General features: G+C 44.6%; 1 protein-coding gene across 1 annotated transcript; it reads right to left on the reverse strand.

The window, feature by feature from the left end:
- Window positions 1-1,187: 1,187 nt before the first annotated feature.
- Window positions 1,188-12,019, reverse strand: LOC118839487 (aflatoxin B1 aldehyde reductase member 3-like). Its single transcript, XM_036746955.1, has 7 exons — window positions 11,718-12,019; window positions 8,017-8,204; window positions 7,198-7,302; window positions 6,679-6,775; window positions 5,504-5,603; window positions 4,003-4,132; window positions 1,188-2,406 (listed from the first exon to the last, which is right to left on the reverse strand). Exons 1-7 carry the CDS (start codon window positions 11,932-11,934, stop codon window positions 2,239-2,241), a joined length of 1,005 nt encoding a protein of 334 aa, XP_036602850.1. The 5' UTR covers window positions 11,935-12,019; the 3' UTR covers window positions 1,188-2,238.
- Between the last annotated feature and the right edge of the window lie 6,478 nt (window positions 12,020-18,497).

The following is an 18,497-nucleotide window of genomic DNA, read 5'->3' on the forward strand; positions in this document are numbered from 1 at the left end:
TTACAAGAAATTGGAAAAATAAAATACTAAAAAAAATTTTTTTGCATTCCAAATATTTTATTTCCTTCCTTCCCTCCCTCTTCCCTGAGTCAGTAAGCAATTTGACATAGGTTATACATGTGCAAACATGATCTGTTTTTTTAAAGGTCCTATGAATAGGTGAGAAACATGCCCAATTCTTTCTATTTCCGGTTCCTTAATCATCCAAGAAATGCATCTAGGACATTTTGGTGTGTGGTCTCATCACATCATCTTCTATAATTATTGACTACATGATTTGTTCTCTGAGCCATCTGTTATTGAGGATTTGTGATTGCCTCAGTTTGGCCCCTGTGTTTTTTGGTTGTGCTTCCTGGGTTGATTACTATGCTTATTGCATTATGGTCTGTAAATGATGTTTTCAGTACCACATCTAGTGGAATTGTCTTTCTTTGCTTTCTTGTAAAAAATGCCATGTAGTACTCAGAAATACAGATTCCATGTAGAAAATGGTATAAATCTTTTAGCTATAAATTGTTCCTTTTATACAGTATTTTTCCTTCTATCTTTCTTAGATTTATACAGCTCTGAGAAAGGAACAGGAAAATCTACTGTTACTGTTATTATTAGTGGGTTTTTAATACAATTAATTTTTCCTTTATGAATTCAAATGCCACATGACTTAGTGCACATAAATTTAATATCCATGTTGGTTTCTGTCTAAGGTTCTTTCAAACATAATACAATGTCCTTGTTTGACTCTAATGATATTGTGAATATATATTTGCTTTGTCAAATGACATAATTCCCCCCATTTGGTTTTTGGTTTAACCTGATGCATGCTCTCTTTTGTTCCATCTTCTCCTTTAGCTTCTATGTATGTCTTTGATTTTTAGTTGTTTCTTGTAACTAACAGAATTTTGTGAGGAAGGAGTTTCTTTTATTGTCCACTCTGACACCCTCTTTCTTTTTATTGGAATGTTTAGTCCATTCACATTTAAATCCATCAATTAGGTGTGTGGTTTCTTCTATTTCTGTCTTTAGAATTGATAAGCTTTGTTTTTTAACATTTGTTATTTATTCTCCTTCCTCTTTTAAGTTCATAGGTTGTCCCCAGAATTGGTGGAATGCCTATTCTACTCTAAGATTCCTTCATAATGATGAAATCCCAGTTCCGGACAGAACAGCAACAATAAATGACACACCTCTAACAATCCATCAATAAGCATTTATTAAGCCCCTGCTATGTACAAGGCCTATGATAGATGCAGAAAGAGTTCTGGCTCAGTAGGAGGAACACCTGAGTTAAAAATCTCATCTATGTTGTTTATTTGGGTTGATTACTCTACCTCCCCAGGCCTTGGTTTCCTCATTAGTAAAGTAAGGAGTCTGCATTGGATGTTTCTGAGGTCCCTTCCAGTTGTACCGATATGATCCTGTGAAACCCCAAAATGAGACAGTCCCTGCCCTCAAGGAGTTTATATTCTAGAAGAAATGCAAGTTGAGCAAAGCCCAATATTAATGTCAGCTATTATTACTGCCATTTTCCTGTAGCACTTTAAGGTTTATATGGTACCTGCTTCTTCTGAGAAAGATGATGCCTAGAACAGGGTGGGGAACCAGCAGCCTCCGGGCCACATGTACAGCCCTTTGATTGCACCCAAACTTCCCAGAACAAATCCCCTTAAGAAAATGTTCTATAAAACTTGGACTCAGTCTAAAGGCCCCACCCAAAGACCTAGAGGGCTACCTATGTCCTGGAGGCCACAGGTTCCCCACCTCTGGCCTAGGGGACAGTTCAAGAACCTGGGCCACAGGGAGCTGAACAATAATTACTAATTTATAGAGCAGTTTACAATGTATGCAGGTGGGGGACCATTGAATAAGGTGTGAGATTCCCTGATTGAGATCAGTAGAGTAGGTAGAGAAATCTTCAACCTATGCCCCTCCCCACCAAGGACCCAACCAAGGCCCCAGAAGAGCCACATTCATCACTGCAGGCAACTGTCTTGTGCAAAACTGGCTCTTATTCCCACAAGATAGGACAAAGCTAGCCTTGGGCCTCACCCTTCCCAACAGTAAGAACAATAGGGCAGTAGGCCAGAGGCCTCACCTCCAGGAAGGAGGCTAGAAAACCAAGGATTGAGAGAGGAGGAACAATCTGAAACACTGAGCTCAGGTTGCAGCAGGTTAAGGCAAAGGCTGGCTGACGGGGCTGACAGTATGGGGACATGAGGGGGCTTTTCTCCTCCACCAAGGCTAGAGCTCCCAGAAGTAGTTGGGACAGTCATGGGCAATGAGGTTCCAGGCCTCATCAAAGGCCTTCACCACCTCAGGCTCCAGTGGGCCCTCCTCTGCTGCTGCCAGGTTCTGCTGCAGCTGCTGCAGGCTGGTCATGCCCAGGATAACAGCATCTCCAAGGGCACTCTGTCAGGAGAGGAGGAAGAAAGTAAGTTATGTGTGCAGATTGCATATACTTATGACTGGAAGAGTCATGAAGGCAAGCATCATCTAACTTCTTGTATCTCTCCCTGACACAAAAGTCTACCATCTCATTAGCACCAATATTCTGACTGGTGCTCCCGGGTTACCAATGGTAGGTCACAATCTAAGAAGACCCCCCCCATTTGTAGGCCTTTCCCCCCACCCCAGGGTAATGGTAAGACACAAGGTGGACAACAGTAGGCTTCAGCATGTGACCAAGGAGGCTTACGCTCAGTAGGTTCTGGCCCAAATTTTCACACATATTTCTCATTATTCCATACTTTCCACCAAGCTGGATGGTCTTTTATTTCTCAACCCGATTTCCATCTCCTTTCCTTGGGTCACGTCCCACACCTGGAATGCTCTCCTTTCTTCTTCCTAGCATCCTCAGCTGCCCTCCAGGCTCACCACCAATGCCACCTCCTCTTGGAGGCCTGCCCTGCTCCTCTTAACTGTGACTGCTTTCTCAAGGGCACATAATTCTATCTTTCCTTATGTGTGCATCCTCCCCCTCATAGGAATGCACCTCCTGGAAGGCAGGGAGTATTGTTCACTTGTGTGTTTGAATTCTTAGGGCCTCATGTAGTACCCAGCATACATCAAGTACCCCAGCAACGCTTGCTGGATAGAAGTGAAAGTATGGCCACACAAGGAGGTGGCAAAGCAACCATTGAGGAGCCACAAGGAGACAATGCAGGTGGTCCCAGGGGCACCGATGGACTCTTGTGCAAATCCAGAAGGAGGCAGCTTCCAGCCCACTGTGGGGGAGTATTCTTTGGAGCTTTGACAGGAAGAAGTGGCTCGAGGCCACCGAAATAACAGGGCCTGAGGTGGACCTTGGACCCAAGCCCTCCTGACTCTGAGGCCAGCTCTCTGTCCTCTCTGACCAGCTACTGTCATGGGACATTATGGTTGGAGGGAGGCGTAGACAAATGGAAAGAATTTAAAGGCACATGGGAAGACTATAAGAAGTCATTCCAAAGCAGCCCCATGGCCCAGTGCATAGAGCAGGAAGACCTGGTACTGAGTAGCTGTGTGACCCTGGGCAAGTCACTCTACTGCTGTCTGCTTCAGTTTCCCCAAAGGTAGAACGAGAATACTAAGACCACCGACCTCTCAGAGGTATTGTTAAGATCAAATGAGAGAATATTTGAACAGTGTTCAGCACAGTGCTTGGCACACAGTATGTGCCATGTAAATGTTTGCTCCCTTCCCCCTCAGAATGGAGAAAGCTGAGCCTATATGTCAAGGGATGGCTTTTGTGTACGAGGTATAAATTACAAAAGGACGCCTTATCCAGTTCTGGATCTCAGGAAGTATACTTTTTAGTGGTTGTTAACCAGTCATGTTCAAACAATATTTATCCAATTTTGCTCAAAAGCCCATTGAATCAAGGGTCAGAAAAACTCCAGCAGAGACATTCCTCTGAAGTAAGGGACATACCCTCAAGGGAATGCAGAAGGTGAGAATGGGCCCAACCTCCTAAGGAGCTCAAGACTCAGGGGAAGGGATGGGTTCCTGGGGCTTCCGGGGCATTACCTGGAGCTGGGAGTGATGGTACATCCATCTGAGGGCTGCTGAGGTCATGCTGGGAGGGTTGGCCCCATAAGCTGCTGCCAGGGCTTTTTCCACAAGAGCAATGGCTTGAAAGTGAAGTACCTTCCAGTAGCTGTGTTGAGTGGGCAGAGAGTTCAGTGGTCAGAGCCCTCAAGCTGGCCTCAGTAGGACCTCTGTGGGGGTTCAGCTTGGCAGAGAACATAGGCTTCCAATCACAGGAGCCCTGATGGAGTCAGTCAGCCTAGGCCAAGTTACAGTCCTGACTCCACCAGCCGCTACTTGCCGGGTGACCACAGGTACTGTCCCGTGTAAACCTCCAAGTGGGGCTGCACTTCCCCAGTGAAGATCCCAAAGCACCCAAAGTCACCTCAGGTTATACCCAGTCTACCACCTAATGAACAATTTATGAGTGCGGGACACACACCTTGGGCACACCTTCACTGCTCTGGGGTCATTTGTCCCCATAATCACCCATCTCATCCCAGGTGACACCCCAGAGGGCCCATTTTAGGACTGGCTGCCCCATTCTGGGAAGGACACTGAGTGTCCAGAGGAAGGGGAAGCCCCTCCAGGACATGGCAGACTCTCAAGGAAGTGCTTAGATAACTAGAGCTGCTTGGTCTACACTTAGGGGCAGTTGGGAGGGCACAAGAGCATCTGTCATAGATGTGAGGGGCTGTCCTGTGGACAGTTCCAAATTGGTGAATTTTGTCTCAATGTCAGAAAACCCTTCGTCACAAAGAGAGGAGCCTAAAAGGGGATGGGGCTGCCTGGGCTTCTGAGGGGGATGTGGAGTCTGCAAGTGGAGGCTGGAGATCCACTGGTCCAGGATGGATTGAAGGGGGCTGTTTTCAGGTCTGAGTTGGACCAGATGGCCTCAAAGGCTATCCTCCCGCTGAGGTGTGGGATGGCTTCCTGAGAGGTGGACCAAAGGCTCATGCCCACTTTACAGATGGGGAATAGCAGAACCACAGATGATGCCTCATCCAAGGTCTCGGAGCCAGTTAAGAATGAAAACAGGTCTAGATTTCCAGGCCAACATTTTTTTTCATCTTCTGTCCTCTCTAAGGAAAGATGTGAAGCTCTGATTAAGCACTAGGAACTCCTGGTTCCAGGCTCAGTCCCTCCAGTTCTGGCCATGATGGTTAGCTCAGAGAGGCAAGAGAGATGTCAAGGCGGGATTGATATGGCAGAATGACCAATGCATTTGGAGCCAGAAGGTTCATATGTGAGAGCTAGCTGCCAACTAGCTCCGTGACAATCAGCCAAGCTCTTCATCTCTGTGCCTCAGTTTCCTAATCTGTAAAAAGAGGGAGGTGATTTCTAAGTTCTTCTCCCTCCTACAATCCTTTAACCCCACAGGAGCCGGAACTACTGGATTCAGGACAGTTTAACAGGGTCCCAACCCACAAGAAAGAGTATTCAAGGATCTGAGAGGGATCAGAACAGTCTGCCATCTCTGACCCACTCATATGCAGCTCACCGTTTCTGGTACATCTCAGATGCGGGTCTCCCAAAGAATCGGCCTGTTGGCTGTTCTTTGTCCTTGTCTTCATACTTGTATTTGCCAGTCAGGAGACCACCTGTGGAAAGGATGGACAGTTAGATCTCAGGGATTCCACAGAGGACTAAGGATACCCAGAGGGCTTAGAGCTCAGTAAAAGGCAAAGGCTGCATGAGGTGGGGGCTGTGCTTTCCAACTTGGCAGCAATCCAGGAAGAAGAGGGACCAAGGAAAAAGCATGTGCTACACATTATTAAAGTATTGCAAAACAATCCAAAGTAAGTGTTACAGGTGCAGACCCAAAGGCAAAAACAGTCCCTGCCCTCATCAAGTTTACTTTCTAGGGGCAGCTAGGTGGTGCAGTGAATAAAGCACGGGCCCTGAGTTCAAATCCAGCCTCAGGCACTAGATACTTAGAGCTGTGTGACCTTGAGCAAGTCACATAACCCCAACTGCCCTGCCTGCCCCCCTCAAAAAAAAGTTTACTTTCTAACCAGGGAAACAACATGAGAGATATGGAAAGTGACCTGGAAGGTGATTGGGGCAACAGGGCATCATCCCCTTTCCGGGATGATGGCCAGGGTTCATAGGCTCATAATTCCAGCACTGGGCGTGGGGTGATGGGCAGCTAAATTGGGATGGGAGGGAGAGGAGAAGACTAGTTCCTCTAGGGGCAAAGGGGCAAAACCAGACTAAAATAGTATTGGGAAATATTTAACAAATAAAAATACAAGAGAACAGATAATGTCCCACTTTAAGCTACTATGTGTCCCACAAGGTCCCTTATGTATGGATTAGTGTCTCCTATTTCCAACTGACCCCACTGGCACCCCCTCCCTCCCCTCCCCCTCCCCTTCAAGCTGAGCTCAGAATAGTGACTTAGTAGATCTAAGGGAAGCCATAATACATTCAGATTTCTGGAGCGATCTTTATCTTTAAAACATGCCATCCCACAGTAACTTTATGAGGTAGTTAGGGTAAATATTATTTGCCCCACTTTAGTCAGACAGGCTCAGAGAGGTTGCAATTTGCCCATGGACACACAGCTTTTAATGTCAAAGCCCTGATCTGAACCCAGATTTCCTGACTTCATTTCCTCATTCTATTATATCATTCCAGAGACTCTGGGGTCCCCTTCCCTCCTTTTCCTCATACCAGCCAAAGGGTTGAAGGCATAGAACCGCAGTCCAAAGTGACGTAGGCAGGGGAACAGTTCCCTCTCCACTTGCCTGGTGATGGAGTTATACATACCCTGTGAGGAGTGAGGGACAGTACATTCAGGGAAGTTCAGGGAAGGGACAAGCCCCCAAACGAGCCCAGGTTAGGAGCTAAGCTTGATGGCTGGAGGGCCAGTCCAACTCATTCACTTTACAGATGAGAAAACTGAGGCCCAGAAAAAAAAAGTCATTAGGCAGGAAGTAGCAGAGTCAGGATTTGAACCAAGGCCTTCTGTCTCCAAAGCCAGGCTTCTTTCTACCACAAAGCACTGGGAGTAAGAGCCCTAGATCCATGGCCCAACTTGGCCACTTACTAGCCCTGTGACATGGGGCTGGTCACTCCCTCCTTTGACCTCGATAGCAGAAAGGCTCCCTGCCCCTGGGGCCAGGTGAACCTAGTGGCCAAGAAGGGCCCCCAGGAGGCCCAGCAGCATCCTGATCTCAGACAGGTGCTCACCTGGTACACGGTGGGGACAACCCAGCCATTTTTCTTGCAGAGGGTGCAGATTTCAGCCACTCTCCAGGAGGGGTAGTTAGAGAGGCCCAGCTCTACAAACTTACCCTGCAGGGGAGAAAGACAGAAAGAGGGAAGGAGTGAGGGAGGGAAGAATGGAGAGAGAGGGAGGGAGATGGAGGGAGGGAAGAGTGGGAGGGAAGGTAAGAGAGGGAGGGAGAGAAGGAAAAAGGGGAGAAAGGAAGAGAGGGAGAAAATAGGATATCTTCATGAGTAGGGGCTGTTTCATTCATCTCCAGCTCTAGCATAGTGCCTGGCACACAGGAAGTGTTTAATAAATGACCCTGAATTATTGATGAATACTCTAAGGTCTCTCCAAATCTGACATTCTGGGTTCTAAGTGCCCTTCCTGCTCTGACATTCTGAGTCCTATGGGCCATCCCTACCCAGACAATCTGTGTTCTAAGGGCCCATTGAGCTCTAACTTTGTTCTAAAGGCTATTCTAGCTCTGCCATCCAGATTTCCAAGAGCCCACCCAGCTTTGGCATCCAGATTTCTGCGGACCCTCGCAGCTCTGATATTCTGTTGTGTAAGACCCCTCCCACCTCTGACATTCCCTGTTCTAAGGGCCATCCTAGCTCTGACATTCTGTCTTTTAAGGGCACTCCCAGCTCTGACATCCTGTGTTCTCAGGGTCCTCCCAGCTCTGACATCCTGTGTTCTCAGGGCCCTCCCAGCTCTGACATTCTGTCTTCTAAGGGCCCTCCCTCCTCCCACATTCTGTACCATAAAGTTCCCTCTCTGCCATCCAATGTTCTCACCTCCTTGTGTAGCTCATTGCAGGCCCCAAGGGTCTCCTCCAGGGGGGTGTTCTTATCTGGGAAATGCAGGTAGAACAGATCCACTCGGGGGCATTGAAGCCGCTTCAGGGACTCCTCCAACTGGGACCGGACACTGCTGGCACTGAGGGTCTTCCCATTCCAGGGATTGGCCTTGGTGGCAATTTTCACTTGGGGAGAAAGAAGGTGGTAGCAATGGCTGAGATTCAATTCAGTTCCAGGAACAGGCAGAAAGTCCTCTGCTGAGCCCTGTATCCAAAGAGTTGACGTTTGTTGCAAAGGTTTTATTGATGTCTTGTCTTTTTACCTCCTCATAGTTTTCCCCAGGATCCCTCCTCCCCTCCCCAGGGAGCCTTCCCATCAACTGTAATTTTTAGAGTCAGGCTTTAGAGGCAGTTAGGTGGTGCAGTGAATTAATTGCTGGGACTGGAGTCAGGAAGAGCTGAGTTCAGATTCTGTCTCAGATACTAGCTGTGTCATTCTGACCAGGTCCTGGAAATGCTATCTGCCTCAGTATCCCCAAGGGTAATATGGGAACCATAATAATGATAGCACCCACCTGCTAGGACTGAAATGATATAATGTTTGTAAGTGCTTAACACAGTCCCTGGCACATAGTAGGCACTTAATCATTGCTTGTTTCCTTCCTTCCTTCCTTCATGGAGCCCTATGCCAATCTGGTAAAGCCCATGAACCCATTCTCAGAATAATGTTTTTAAATAACTGAAAATTAATATTAAATTTCTGTTAGAAGTTAGTGAAAAGAAAGAGGGGATTTTATTGCCCCATGTCACAGGTTCCTTGAGAGCTATCCCTGGACCCCAGAGTTAAGAACCCCTGATCTAGTCCAACTGTCCTATCTTACCATTGAGAATACCAAAATCTAGAAAGGAAAAGTGACCTTGTCCAGGTCAACCTAACCTGGCTTTCATGAAAGGCAATGTGTGTGTGTGTGTGTGTGTGTGTGTGATAGAGGACAGAATTCAGGATTTGGAGTCAGGGCTCAGCTGCAAATCCTGGCTGAGCTACTGATGACCTGCCCAGCCTCTGACAAGTCACTTAATCACTGTGGGCCTCAGTTTCCTCATCTGTCAAAGAAGGGATTTTATTGCTCACTAGCCCTGTGACCTTAGGCTAGTCACTTCACTGGATCTGTTTCTTCATCCCTACAAGGAGGAGGTTGGTTGGACCAAATGATCTCTAATCTCAAATTCCAGATCCTATGAGTTCCTAGTATCCTACTAGTTGAGTATCCTACTAGTTCCTATGAGTGAGGGGGAGGGGACCTAGAGATAAGGCAGTCAGGAGAAGAGGACAAAGGCCAAGCTTAATTCCAGGTTACCCTGAACCACTCAATAAACTGTCATTTTAAATTTACTTCTCACACCCGTTACTGAGCTCCCAGACTAGAGTTTTCTGCCTCCTGTGACACAAAGCATTATTAAGTATTTCCTATGTGCCAGATGCTTTACGGATATTGCATCATGTGATCCTCACAAACCCCCTGGGAGGTAGGTGCTATTATTATCTCCAATTAACAGTTGAGGATACTGAGGCAAGCAGGGACTAAGTGACTTGCCCAGGGTTATAAACTAGTAAATGTCCAACACTGGATTAGGACTCAGCTCTTCCTGATTCCCAGCAGCCCATGGAAGGCAGTCCAGTCCCCTGGGAGGTTTCCTGTGCTCAGTTCCATGCTCCATCCTTCCTCTCTCAGGAGCCAGGAAGGAGACTGGGTACTGATAGGAATTTTGCTTTCAGCTCCAGCTACAATCTGGGTGACTAGAATTCAAGTTTAGCACTGGAAGGCCTATGGAGGGCATTTAGCCTGAATTTGTCCCTTTATAGGTGACGGTAAAAAAAAGTTTTTTGGGTCTCAGTTTCCTCATCTGTAAAATGAGAGAGTTGGAATGTGGCGACCTCTAAGGTCCATTCCTTCCCTAAATTGATAATTCTATACCAAAAGAGTTCAAGTACTTTCTCTACAATGGAAGTTCAGAGTTGGGATTTGAACCCAGCTCTGTAGAATATTGAATTATAATGTGTCCCTTCATTGGTGTCTGACCCTTTATGAGCTCATTTGAGGTTTTCTTGGCCAAGATACTGGAGTAGTTTACAATGTCCTTCTCCAACTCATTTGACAGATGGGGAAACTGAGGCAAACAGGGTGAAGTGATTTACCCAGAGTCACACAGCTAGGAAGCGGCTGAGGATATTGGGCCTCAGGTCTTCCCCGCTCCAGGCCTGGTGATCCATCCACTGCACCACCTGGCTACTCTTATAAAAATGAATCCCTCAACCCTCCTTCCTTCCAGGACACCAGGAAGAAATAGGCAATGCTCAAATGAGACAATGTGGTAGAAAGAACCCCTGGGCTGCAAGTCCTGTCCCATCTCTGCAGATCATTCACTATGTGGCCTTAGAGGAGTCATTTTACTTCCTGGGCCTCACTTTCCCTCTCTGTAAATAGGGAGCTGAGATAAAGATGATCTCTAAGATCCCTGAGTCCTGACATTCTACTTTCTCTTATTTTTCTTTCTTTGACATTCTACTTTCTAAGGTTCATTTGAGCTCTAACCATCCGGGTTCTAAGGTTTCTTCCAGCTCTTACATTCTATAAATCTGAGAAGGCAGCAGATCACAGAACTACTCAGGGAGGGAGGAGTTTGGGGTGAGAGTAGCCACTGAAGGACCGAGGCTGTAAATGGGGCTCATTCAGTTTGCTGAAGTGAAGCAGGGGTGGTCAGGACAGCCCAGCACTCCAGTGTCCTAGGAAAGCACCCCCATCCCCATTCAGGGAAGGGAAGGCTCCCTGAATCTCTCCTGCCCCAGTGGAGCCCCTAGGTAGCATCACAAACTGGAGACAGAACAGTACACACTTTCCCTCTCTCCATCCCAACCCCCAAAAGTCCTTGGTCTATGAACAGTTCCTGACAAAATTGAAAAAACCCTCGGCCTGACTTGGACTAAACGGCCAGGAGAGCTCCACCCATGCTCAAAAAGGTCTCCTGCCCTTACTCTTGGCCAGGAACTTTAACTCAGCCTGGCAGGCTTCTAAGGAAGTACTCGTGGACAAGCTTAGGGACAGGGAGCCCATAGGAAGGCTACTAGCCAAAGAGGGACTAATGACCATTAGAATCCAGTTGCGCCTTGGGGCCGACCGTCAAGACACCGAGGACACGTCGGGAGCAGGGGCCCTCTCAAAGCCATCAGGTAGGCTCCAGGTTAAGTCAGAGTGTTTGGGGACCAGCAGATTGACTGAGGAGAGGCGGGAGTGGCCAGATATTAATCACACTGTGGAGGTGAGGCGGCAGCACGTCTCAGAGATTAGACTGCATGGCCTCTGGACCCACTGGCCAGGTGGAAGCTGGGGGTGCAAAGGCGTTAGGGGACCCAAAACACAATGTATTGGTGGGGTTGGGTCTGCAGGGGCGGGGATACAGGATCCAGGTCAAGGCGACTGAGGATGTAAGTCCCAGATGAGGAGGTGCGGGGTGCACCGGCCTCGGAGCTCAGTGTCAGGGTCAAGCGCTCCAGGTTGTACTCCCTAGACTGTGACGTCAGGGAGGGTCGAGGCTGCCCGGCTTCAGGACCCACCTGCCAGGTTTGGGGTGGCGTGGGTTCAAGATGCACGAAGCCGGGTGGCATGCACCCCGGCGAGGGCAGGGCAGGGATCGGCTTACCTCCTTTGCTGCTGTCCTTTAGCCCCAGGTTCATGCTGCCCAAGAAGCTCTCGGACTTGCCGTCGCCGTATACGTGGGCCGTGTCCACCTCGCGGTAGCCGCGCTCCAGGAAGGCTTGCATGCAGGCTTCGCTGGATGCCCGGTCCATGCGCCAGCCCATCTCCATGGCGCCCAGCACGGTGGCCGGCCGGCCCACAGTCCGAGCTGTCGAGGACATCGCGGCGGCTGCACTAGGAGAGCAGGGCAGACACTTGCGCTCTCGAGGCTCTGAGCAGGAGGATCCTTATGAGCACTAGCAGTACACTCCGGTCCCTGCCCAGCCGCGCCACATGACGTCACCCAGAAGACCTAGGGAGGGAGGGGCGAGGACAGAGAGGGCCTGCTCACTGGGACCTCCTGGATCAGGTGCTGGGAGCCGGAGGCGCCCGGACCGGGGTTGTATGTTCTTTGAACTGGCGTGGTCCGGGAAGAAGGTACTTGGACTGGGCGCTCCGTTCCCACCCCGAACCCTTCTCCGTTATCCCGGCATTTGGAGGTGGAAGCAGCCTGAATGGAGCCTCTAGTCCAACACTCTCCTTTTTCAAATGAGGAAAGTGAGGCTCAGGCACAGAAAGCGATTTGCCCGGGGTCGCCCTGAGCTTGGATTCCAACCTAGGTCTTGTTTCTGCCGGTCCCAGCCTGGAATCACAGAGCCCTGGGCAGGGAGGGGCAGGGAAGAACTCCCGGGCTAGGTTATAGCTAGGGGCTATCCCCCTGGAAGGGACCCAGTAATCTGGCAGGCGTGGGAGAGCAGTTCTGGGGTCCCAGGAGTACTGAGGCTCAAGTCCAGTCTCTCCCAAATCCCCCCACCCTTCCATCAGTCAAGCAGGAAATTAATGAACGTGCCTATAACGATCAGTGGAGGGAGTAATGCAGTGGGAGATATGGGTGATGGGGCAATACCTCGTATCATTCCAAAATCCGAAAAATCGCGACGTAAAATCTTTTAAAATTATTATGAACTTGACAAACATCAACAAACATGATCACATCTGCAGAAAAAGAGAAGTACATGTGAAAGCGCAAATTTCAATTGTGTAAGGCTTATTGTTTTTAATATAGAATAAATCTAACAGGATAATTCCAATCCTGTTCTGTTTAACTGCATCTCAATTTCCATCTGCTTTCTTCTCTGTATACTGCAAATGTTTCATTATTTAGGGAACCACTATTACTCCCTTCTTCACTCACAACTCCCCTTCTACCTCCTCCACCTCCCCCCTCCCCCCCAGAAGAATCTAAACAGCATTCCCTCTGCACTACCTCCCAACAGTAAATATAGTAAAAAAAAAAAAATTATATATTGGCCTTGTCAGAAAATGTATGCCTCCTACTTCACTGGATTCCCTCACTTCTCTATCAGAAGGTGGGAAGCAGGCTCTATCATAGTGCTGGAATGGTGGTTACTCATTGAATTGCTCAGAGTTGTTAAGTCTTTCAAAGTTGTTCCCCTTTACAATCTTGTCACTGTATAAATTATTTTCCTGGTTCTCCTTGCTCCAGTTTGCATCAGTTCGTAGGAGTGTTCCCAGATTTCTCTGAATCTAACACTTTCTTTTTTCTTTAGGGAACAGTAATATTTCATTACATTCATATATGATATTACGTCCAGCCACTCCCCAATTGAGGGCCATTCCCTTTATTAAAACAAAAAGTTCCATTGTAAACATTTTTCTACACATGGTTCCTTTCCTTTGGTCTTTGATCATTTTGGGGTACAGGGTATTCACAGTTAAGTCACTTTTGGTGCATAATTCCAAACTGCTTTCCAGAATAGTTGAATCAGTTCTCAGCTCCAATAATAGTTCATCAGTGTGCCTGTCTTCCCACACATAGCCCCACCAACAATTGTCCTTTTTTTAATCTGATAGGTGTGAGGTGGTACATCAAAGTTCTTTTAATTTTTATTTCTCTAGTAAATAGTGATTTAGAGCATTTTGTTTTCATTTTGTTTTGTTGATAGCATTGATTTCTGCTTCTGAAAACTGCCTATTCATACCTTTTGGCCATTTACCAACTGGACAATGACTCATCATCTTCACAGCGTAGCTCAGTTCTCTATATATTTAAGAAATGAGGTTTCCTATCAGCAAAACTTGCTATAATTTTCTGCCAGTTTCCTGCTTTCCTTTTAATTTTGGTTTCATTGGGTTTCTTGTGTAAAACCTTTTCTTTTTTTCTTTTTAGTTTATATATTTATGTAAAACCTTTTCAATTTAATGTGATCAAAATTTTCCTTTTAATGTCCCATGAGTCTCTCTATCCACTGTTTGGTCAAGAACTCTTCACTTATCCATGGTGGTATGAAAAGAATCTCCTTGCTTGCTTCTCTAATTTGTTTGTGATACGATACAATTCCTACAGTGTTGTTATAGCTTCTGTATCATGAAGAATCTCTACATAGCACTGGTCACATCAAGTTCCCATCCAGACAAGGCTTGACTGAAGGATGATTTTTTTTTTTTTTATTTCAGGCACCATTGGAACCTGAAGGTCTTTCCTTGACTCTCAGGACTTCAGTAATAGACTGGCTGTAAAACCTGGCATGGACTCCAACTCCTAGACCCCAGATTCCTGGAGCCTTGGTCTCCTGTTTTTTCCATACCCACAAAGTTAGAGCTTCTAGATTCATCTCCTTCACCTAAAACAAAATAAATACTGAGACAAAGCACCAAGGTCCATGTTCATGTGGATGGATGTGGGCCTTGCAGAAAAAGGGCCCAAGACCTTTCCTCTTACAGTTTTGTCTCTTACCAGTCTGTGAACGATTCACACTATGAGCAGAGGACTACCAAAAAAGGAATGGCTGAAGCCAGTTCAGGCCTTTGGAAAAATATTTTTAAAGTGTCTTAAAATTTTCAAAGTATTTCACATATGCAGTATCTCCTTTGGTCCTTACAGCAACTTTGTGAGGTATGTAACATGTTTATTCGCATTTTACAGATGAGGAAACTGATAGAGAATTTAGGTGACATGCTTAAGATCACACAGCTCCTAAGTGTGTGAGGCAGAAAAGCTGCAAAATACCTCATAAGCATTCTTCAGTGACCTGGAAGCTCACCTGATTTAAATCCCCAATGAAAATCCGTGGGTTGTCTATCAGCAAAGCTAAACTTGGAAAAAAATGTGCTGTTCATCCAAAGCACACTTCATATACAATGTGATACAAGTGTAGTCTCAAGATGAAGAATCAAAGAATGTGTCAAAAATCTGGTCAACTCAGTGCCAAATCATGTAATATGTGTTTGCAGCAAAAGAAGGGCATCAGAGTGAAAGTCTTCAAAGATGTAAAAAATCTTGAAGTTTATTGTATGTCAACAAATTTAATTATTTTTCTTTATCTCAGTTGATTTGCACATCACTGCAGATTCTGTATCCATTTGAAGGTAATTCTAGTATATGGTGTGATACGCTGATCTAAAATGCATTTCTTCCAACTTGCTTTCCTGTTTTACCTGCAATTTTTTTCAAATAGCAAGTCCTTATTTCAGTCCTTTGGATACTTGTGTTTAACTATTTCTATGTTCATCTAGGTTTTACTCATGTAATCTGTTCCACTACTATGTTTTCCAGTTCTTTTTAGCCATTACCAAATAATTTTTTTGATTATTGCTTTACAATATATTTTATCATCTGGAAATGCTATTTCTTCCCCATCCCTACTTTTTAACTTCTGAGATATGAAAGTAATATGTTTTTGTTCCTTCAAATGAATTTTGTTATTATTTTGTATCATTCTACTTGGTAGGTGGACTTTCTTCTTTGGTAGGTGGACTTCTAAATATTTTATAAATTCTGCAACCAAATAGAATGGAATCTCTCTGTCTCCTTCTGATGAGTTTACTTAATAATATGCAGAAAATCTGATTATTTAAGTGGGTTAATTTTATGTCCTGCTACTTTGCTGAAATAATTGTTTTAGTGAATTTTTTTAGTTGAATCTCTAGGATTTTCTAAGTGAAACAGCACATAATCTGCAAAAATCAATAACTTTAGTTTTTCTTATGCTTATGCCCTCAATTTATTTTCATATATAATTGTTATAACTAGCATATCCAGAATTGTGTCAAATATAATGGTAACAATGGACACCTTTGTTTTATTCCTGATTTTACTGGAATGGATTCTAGTATTTCTCTATTACTGATGAAAAGATTAAAATGGATCTGGTATAATTTTTGTGTTGACCCTATTTACAAGTAATTGATTTTGTCCTGTAACTGTTTAGGTCATGTTTCTTTGTCTCTGAACTTGGTTCAGAATTCAACTGGCCTGCAAGTAGGTTAAGTTGGGAAAATCCACTCTCTCACTCAAAGAATTTAACTGGTTTTAGAAAAGGTGTATGAACAGAAAAGGAGTTTGGGCCTGATGTTTTTACTTCACCCAGCTAGCCTTCAAGGATGTCTAGTTTGCTGTGCAAAAGTCTGAGCCACTATCTCCCACCTGCACTCAGACAATAATCACTTCTTAGTCTTGTGAGAGAAGAAGGGGGGGCAGTCATTACTAGTCCCCATTACCAAACTTCCAACCAATCATCTTGTTCCCTGAGCCCCATCTCTATAACCAATCATGTTACTTTTAATCACATGATGTCATCTATCCTGTTCTGTTCTTTGTTCTGTACTCCCCAAAACCTATATAAAAGGAACAGTACTTTTCTTCAGGTCTTTGGTATTAATGAAGGCAATCTACTGACCCTATTTATTGACAGGTGGCATACCCTTGCTAATAAATGTTATCTTGTTCAGATATCTACCTCAGTTTACCCTTTTGTTAAATTCTAATCACAACACTGATAATCTTTGCTCTTGGTTTTCTATAGTTACTATGTATAAGGAACAGCAAATTTCATTTATTCCTATGCTTTTTAACATTTTTCAAACATCAAATGATATTGTTTTGTCAAAAGCTTTTTCTGCATCTTGCTGTAATCACAGAATTTTAATTTTTTTATTAATATTATCTATTATGGTTTTAGTTTGTTTAGTATCAAAACTGCATAAATGCTATAAATCCAATAGGATCATGTTATATAAATATTATTAATATCTTGCTATAGATATTTTTTTTTTTTTTGCTTTTTGGCAGGGCAATTGGGGTTAAGTGACTTGCCCAAGGTCACACAGCTAGTACATGTGTCAAGTGTCTGAGGTCGGATTTGAACTCAGGTCCTCCTGACTCCAGGGCCAGTGCTCTACACACTGCGCCACCTAGCTGCCCCCATTGCTGTAGATTCTTTGCTAACATTTTGTTCAACATATTTGAATCATTATCTGTTGGAGATGCTGATCTATAGTTGTTTTATTTTTTTCTCTCCCTGGCTTAGGCATCAGTATCATCAGGCCTCTCATGGAAGGAGTTTGGCAGGATCCTTTTTCTCCCCATTTTTGCAAGTAGTTGATATAATATTAGAATTAATTACTCTTTTAATGTTTCATGGAATTCACTTTTAAAACCCTGTGATCCTGGGGATCTTTCCTTTCGAATTTACTTTTTGGTTTTCAGGGTAGCTGAAGAGAATATACACACATACATACATACATATATATATATATACATATATATGTATATATGTATGTATATATATATACATATATATGTATACATATACACATATATATGTATATATATGTATGTATATATATACACATATATGTATATATATGTATGTATATAGCCAGAGGGTACAGGGTGATTTGAATATGAAGGAATGATATCTAAAAAAATAAAATCAAATTAAGGGATGAGAGAGAAATATATTGATAGAGGGAGAAAAGGAGAGATAGAATGGGGGTAAATTATCTCACATAAAAGTGGCAAGACAAAGCTGTTTATTGGAAGGGAAGATGGGGCAGGTGAGGGGGAATGAGTGAATCTTGTTCTCATTGGATTTGACTTGAGGAGGGAATAGCATACACATTCACTTGGGTATCTTACCCCACAGGAAAGAAGGAGGAAGGAGATAAAAAGGGGGAACAATAGAAGGGAAGGCAGATGCAGGAGGAGGTAATCAGAAACGCTTTCAGAAAGGGACAGGGTCAAGGGAGAAAACTGAATAAAGGGGATAGGATGGGAAGGAGCAAAATGTAGTTAGTCTTTCACAACATGAGTATTGTGGAAAGGTTTTACATAATGATACACATGTGGCCTATGTTGAATTGCTTGCCTTCTTAGGGAGGGTGGGTGAGGAGGGAAGAGGGGAGAGAATTTGAAAATCAAAGTTTTAAAAGTAGATGCTCAAAAAAAAGTTTTTGCATTCAACTAGGAAATAAGATATACAGGCAATAGGGCATAGAAATCTATCTTGCCCTACAAGAAAGTAAGGGAAAAGGGGATGGGGCGGGGGGGAGTGGGGTGACAGAAGGGAGGACTGACTGGGGAATGGGGCAATCAGAATATATGCCATCTTGGAGTGGGGGGGAGCTAGAAATGGGGAGAAAATTTATAATTCAAACTCTTGTGGAAATCAATGCTGGAAACTAAAAATATTAAATAAATAAATAATACTTTTAAAAAAGCATACTATCTTCCCTTGCTTTGGGTGTGTGTGTGGCTTTTCCCTTTTGTTGTTTCTTCTTTCACAATATGATTAAGGTGGAAATATGCTTACATGATTGTGTATGTATAAACCTGTATCAGATTTTTTTCCATCTTGGGGAGGAGGGATGGGAGGAAGAGACAAAAAAATTTCGAACTCAAAATCTTATAAAAATCAATGTAGAAAACTCTCTTTACATGTAA

Source organism: Trichosurus vulpecula, chromosome 2 (assembly GCF_011100635.1).
Source record: "Trichosurus vulpecula isolate mTriVul1 chromosome 2, mTriVul1.pri, whole genome shotgun sequence".
NCBI lineage: Eukaryota > Metazoa > Chordata > Mammalia > Diprotodontia > Phalangeridae > Trichosurus > Trichosurus vulpecula.

Bases quoted from the DNA above. Each gene is read 5' to 3' on its own strand.
- LOC118839487 (XM_036746955.1), bottom strand. From the start codon at position 11,934: ATGTCCTCGACAGCTCGGACTGTGGGCCGGCCGGCCACCGTGCTGGGC. The intron at 5,604-6,678 runs GTATGAGGAAAA...TCCTTTCCACAG, and splicing joins TGCCTTCAACCCTTTGGCTG to GTGGTCTCCTGACTGGCAAA. The intron at 2,407-4,002 runs GTAATGCCCCGG...CTCTCCTGACAG, and splicing joins ACCATCACTCCCAGCTCCAG to AGTGCCCTTGGAGATGCTGT.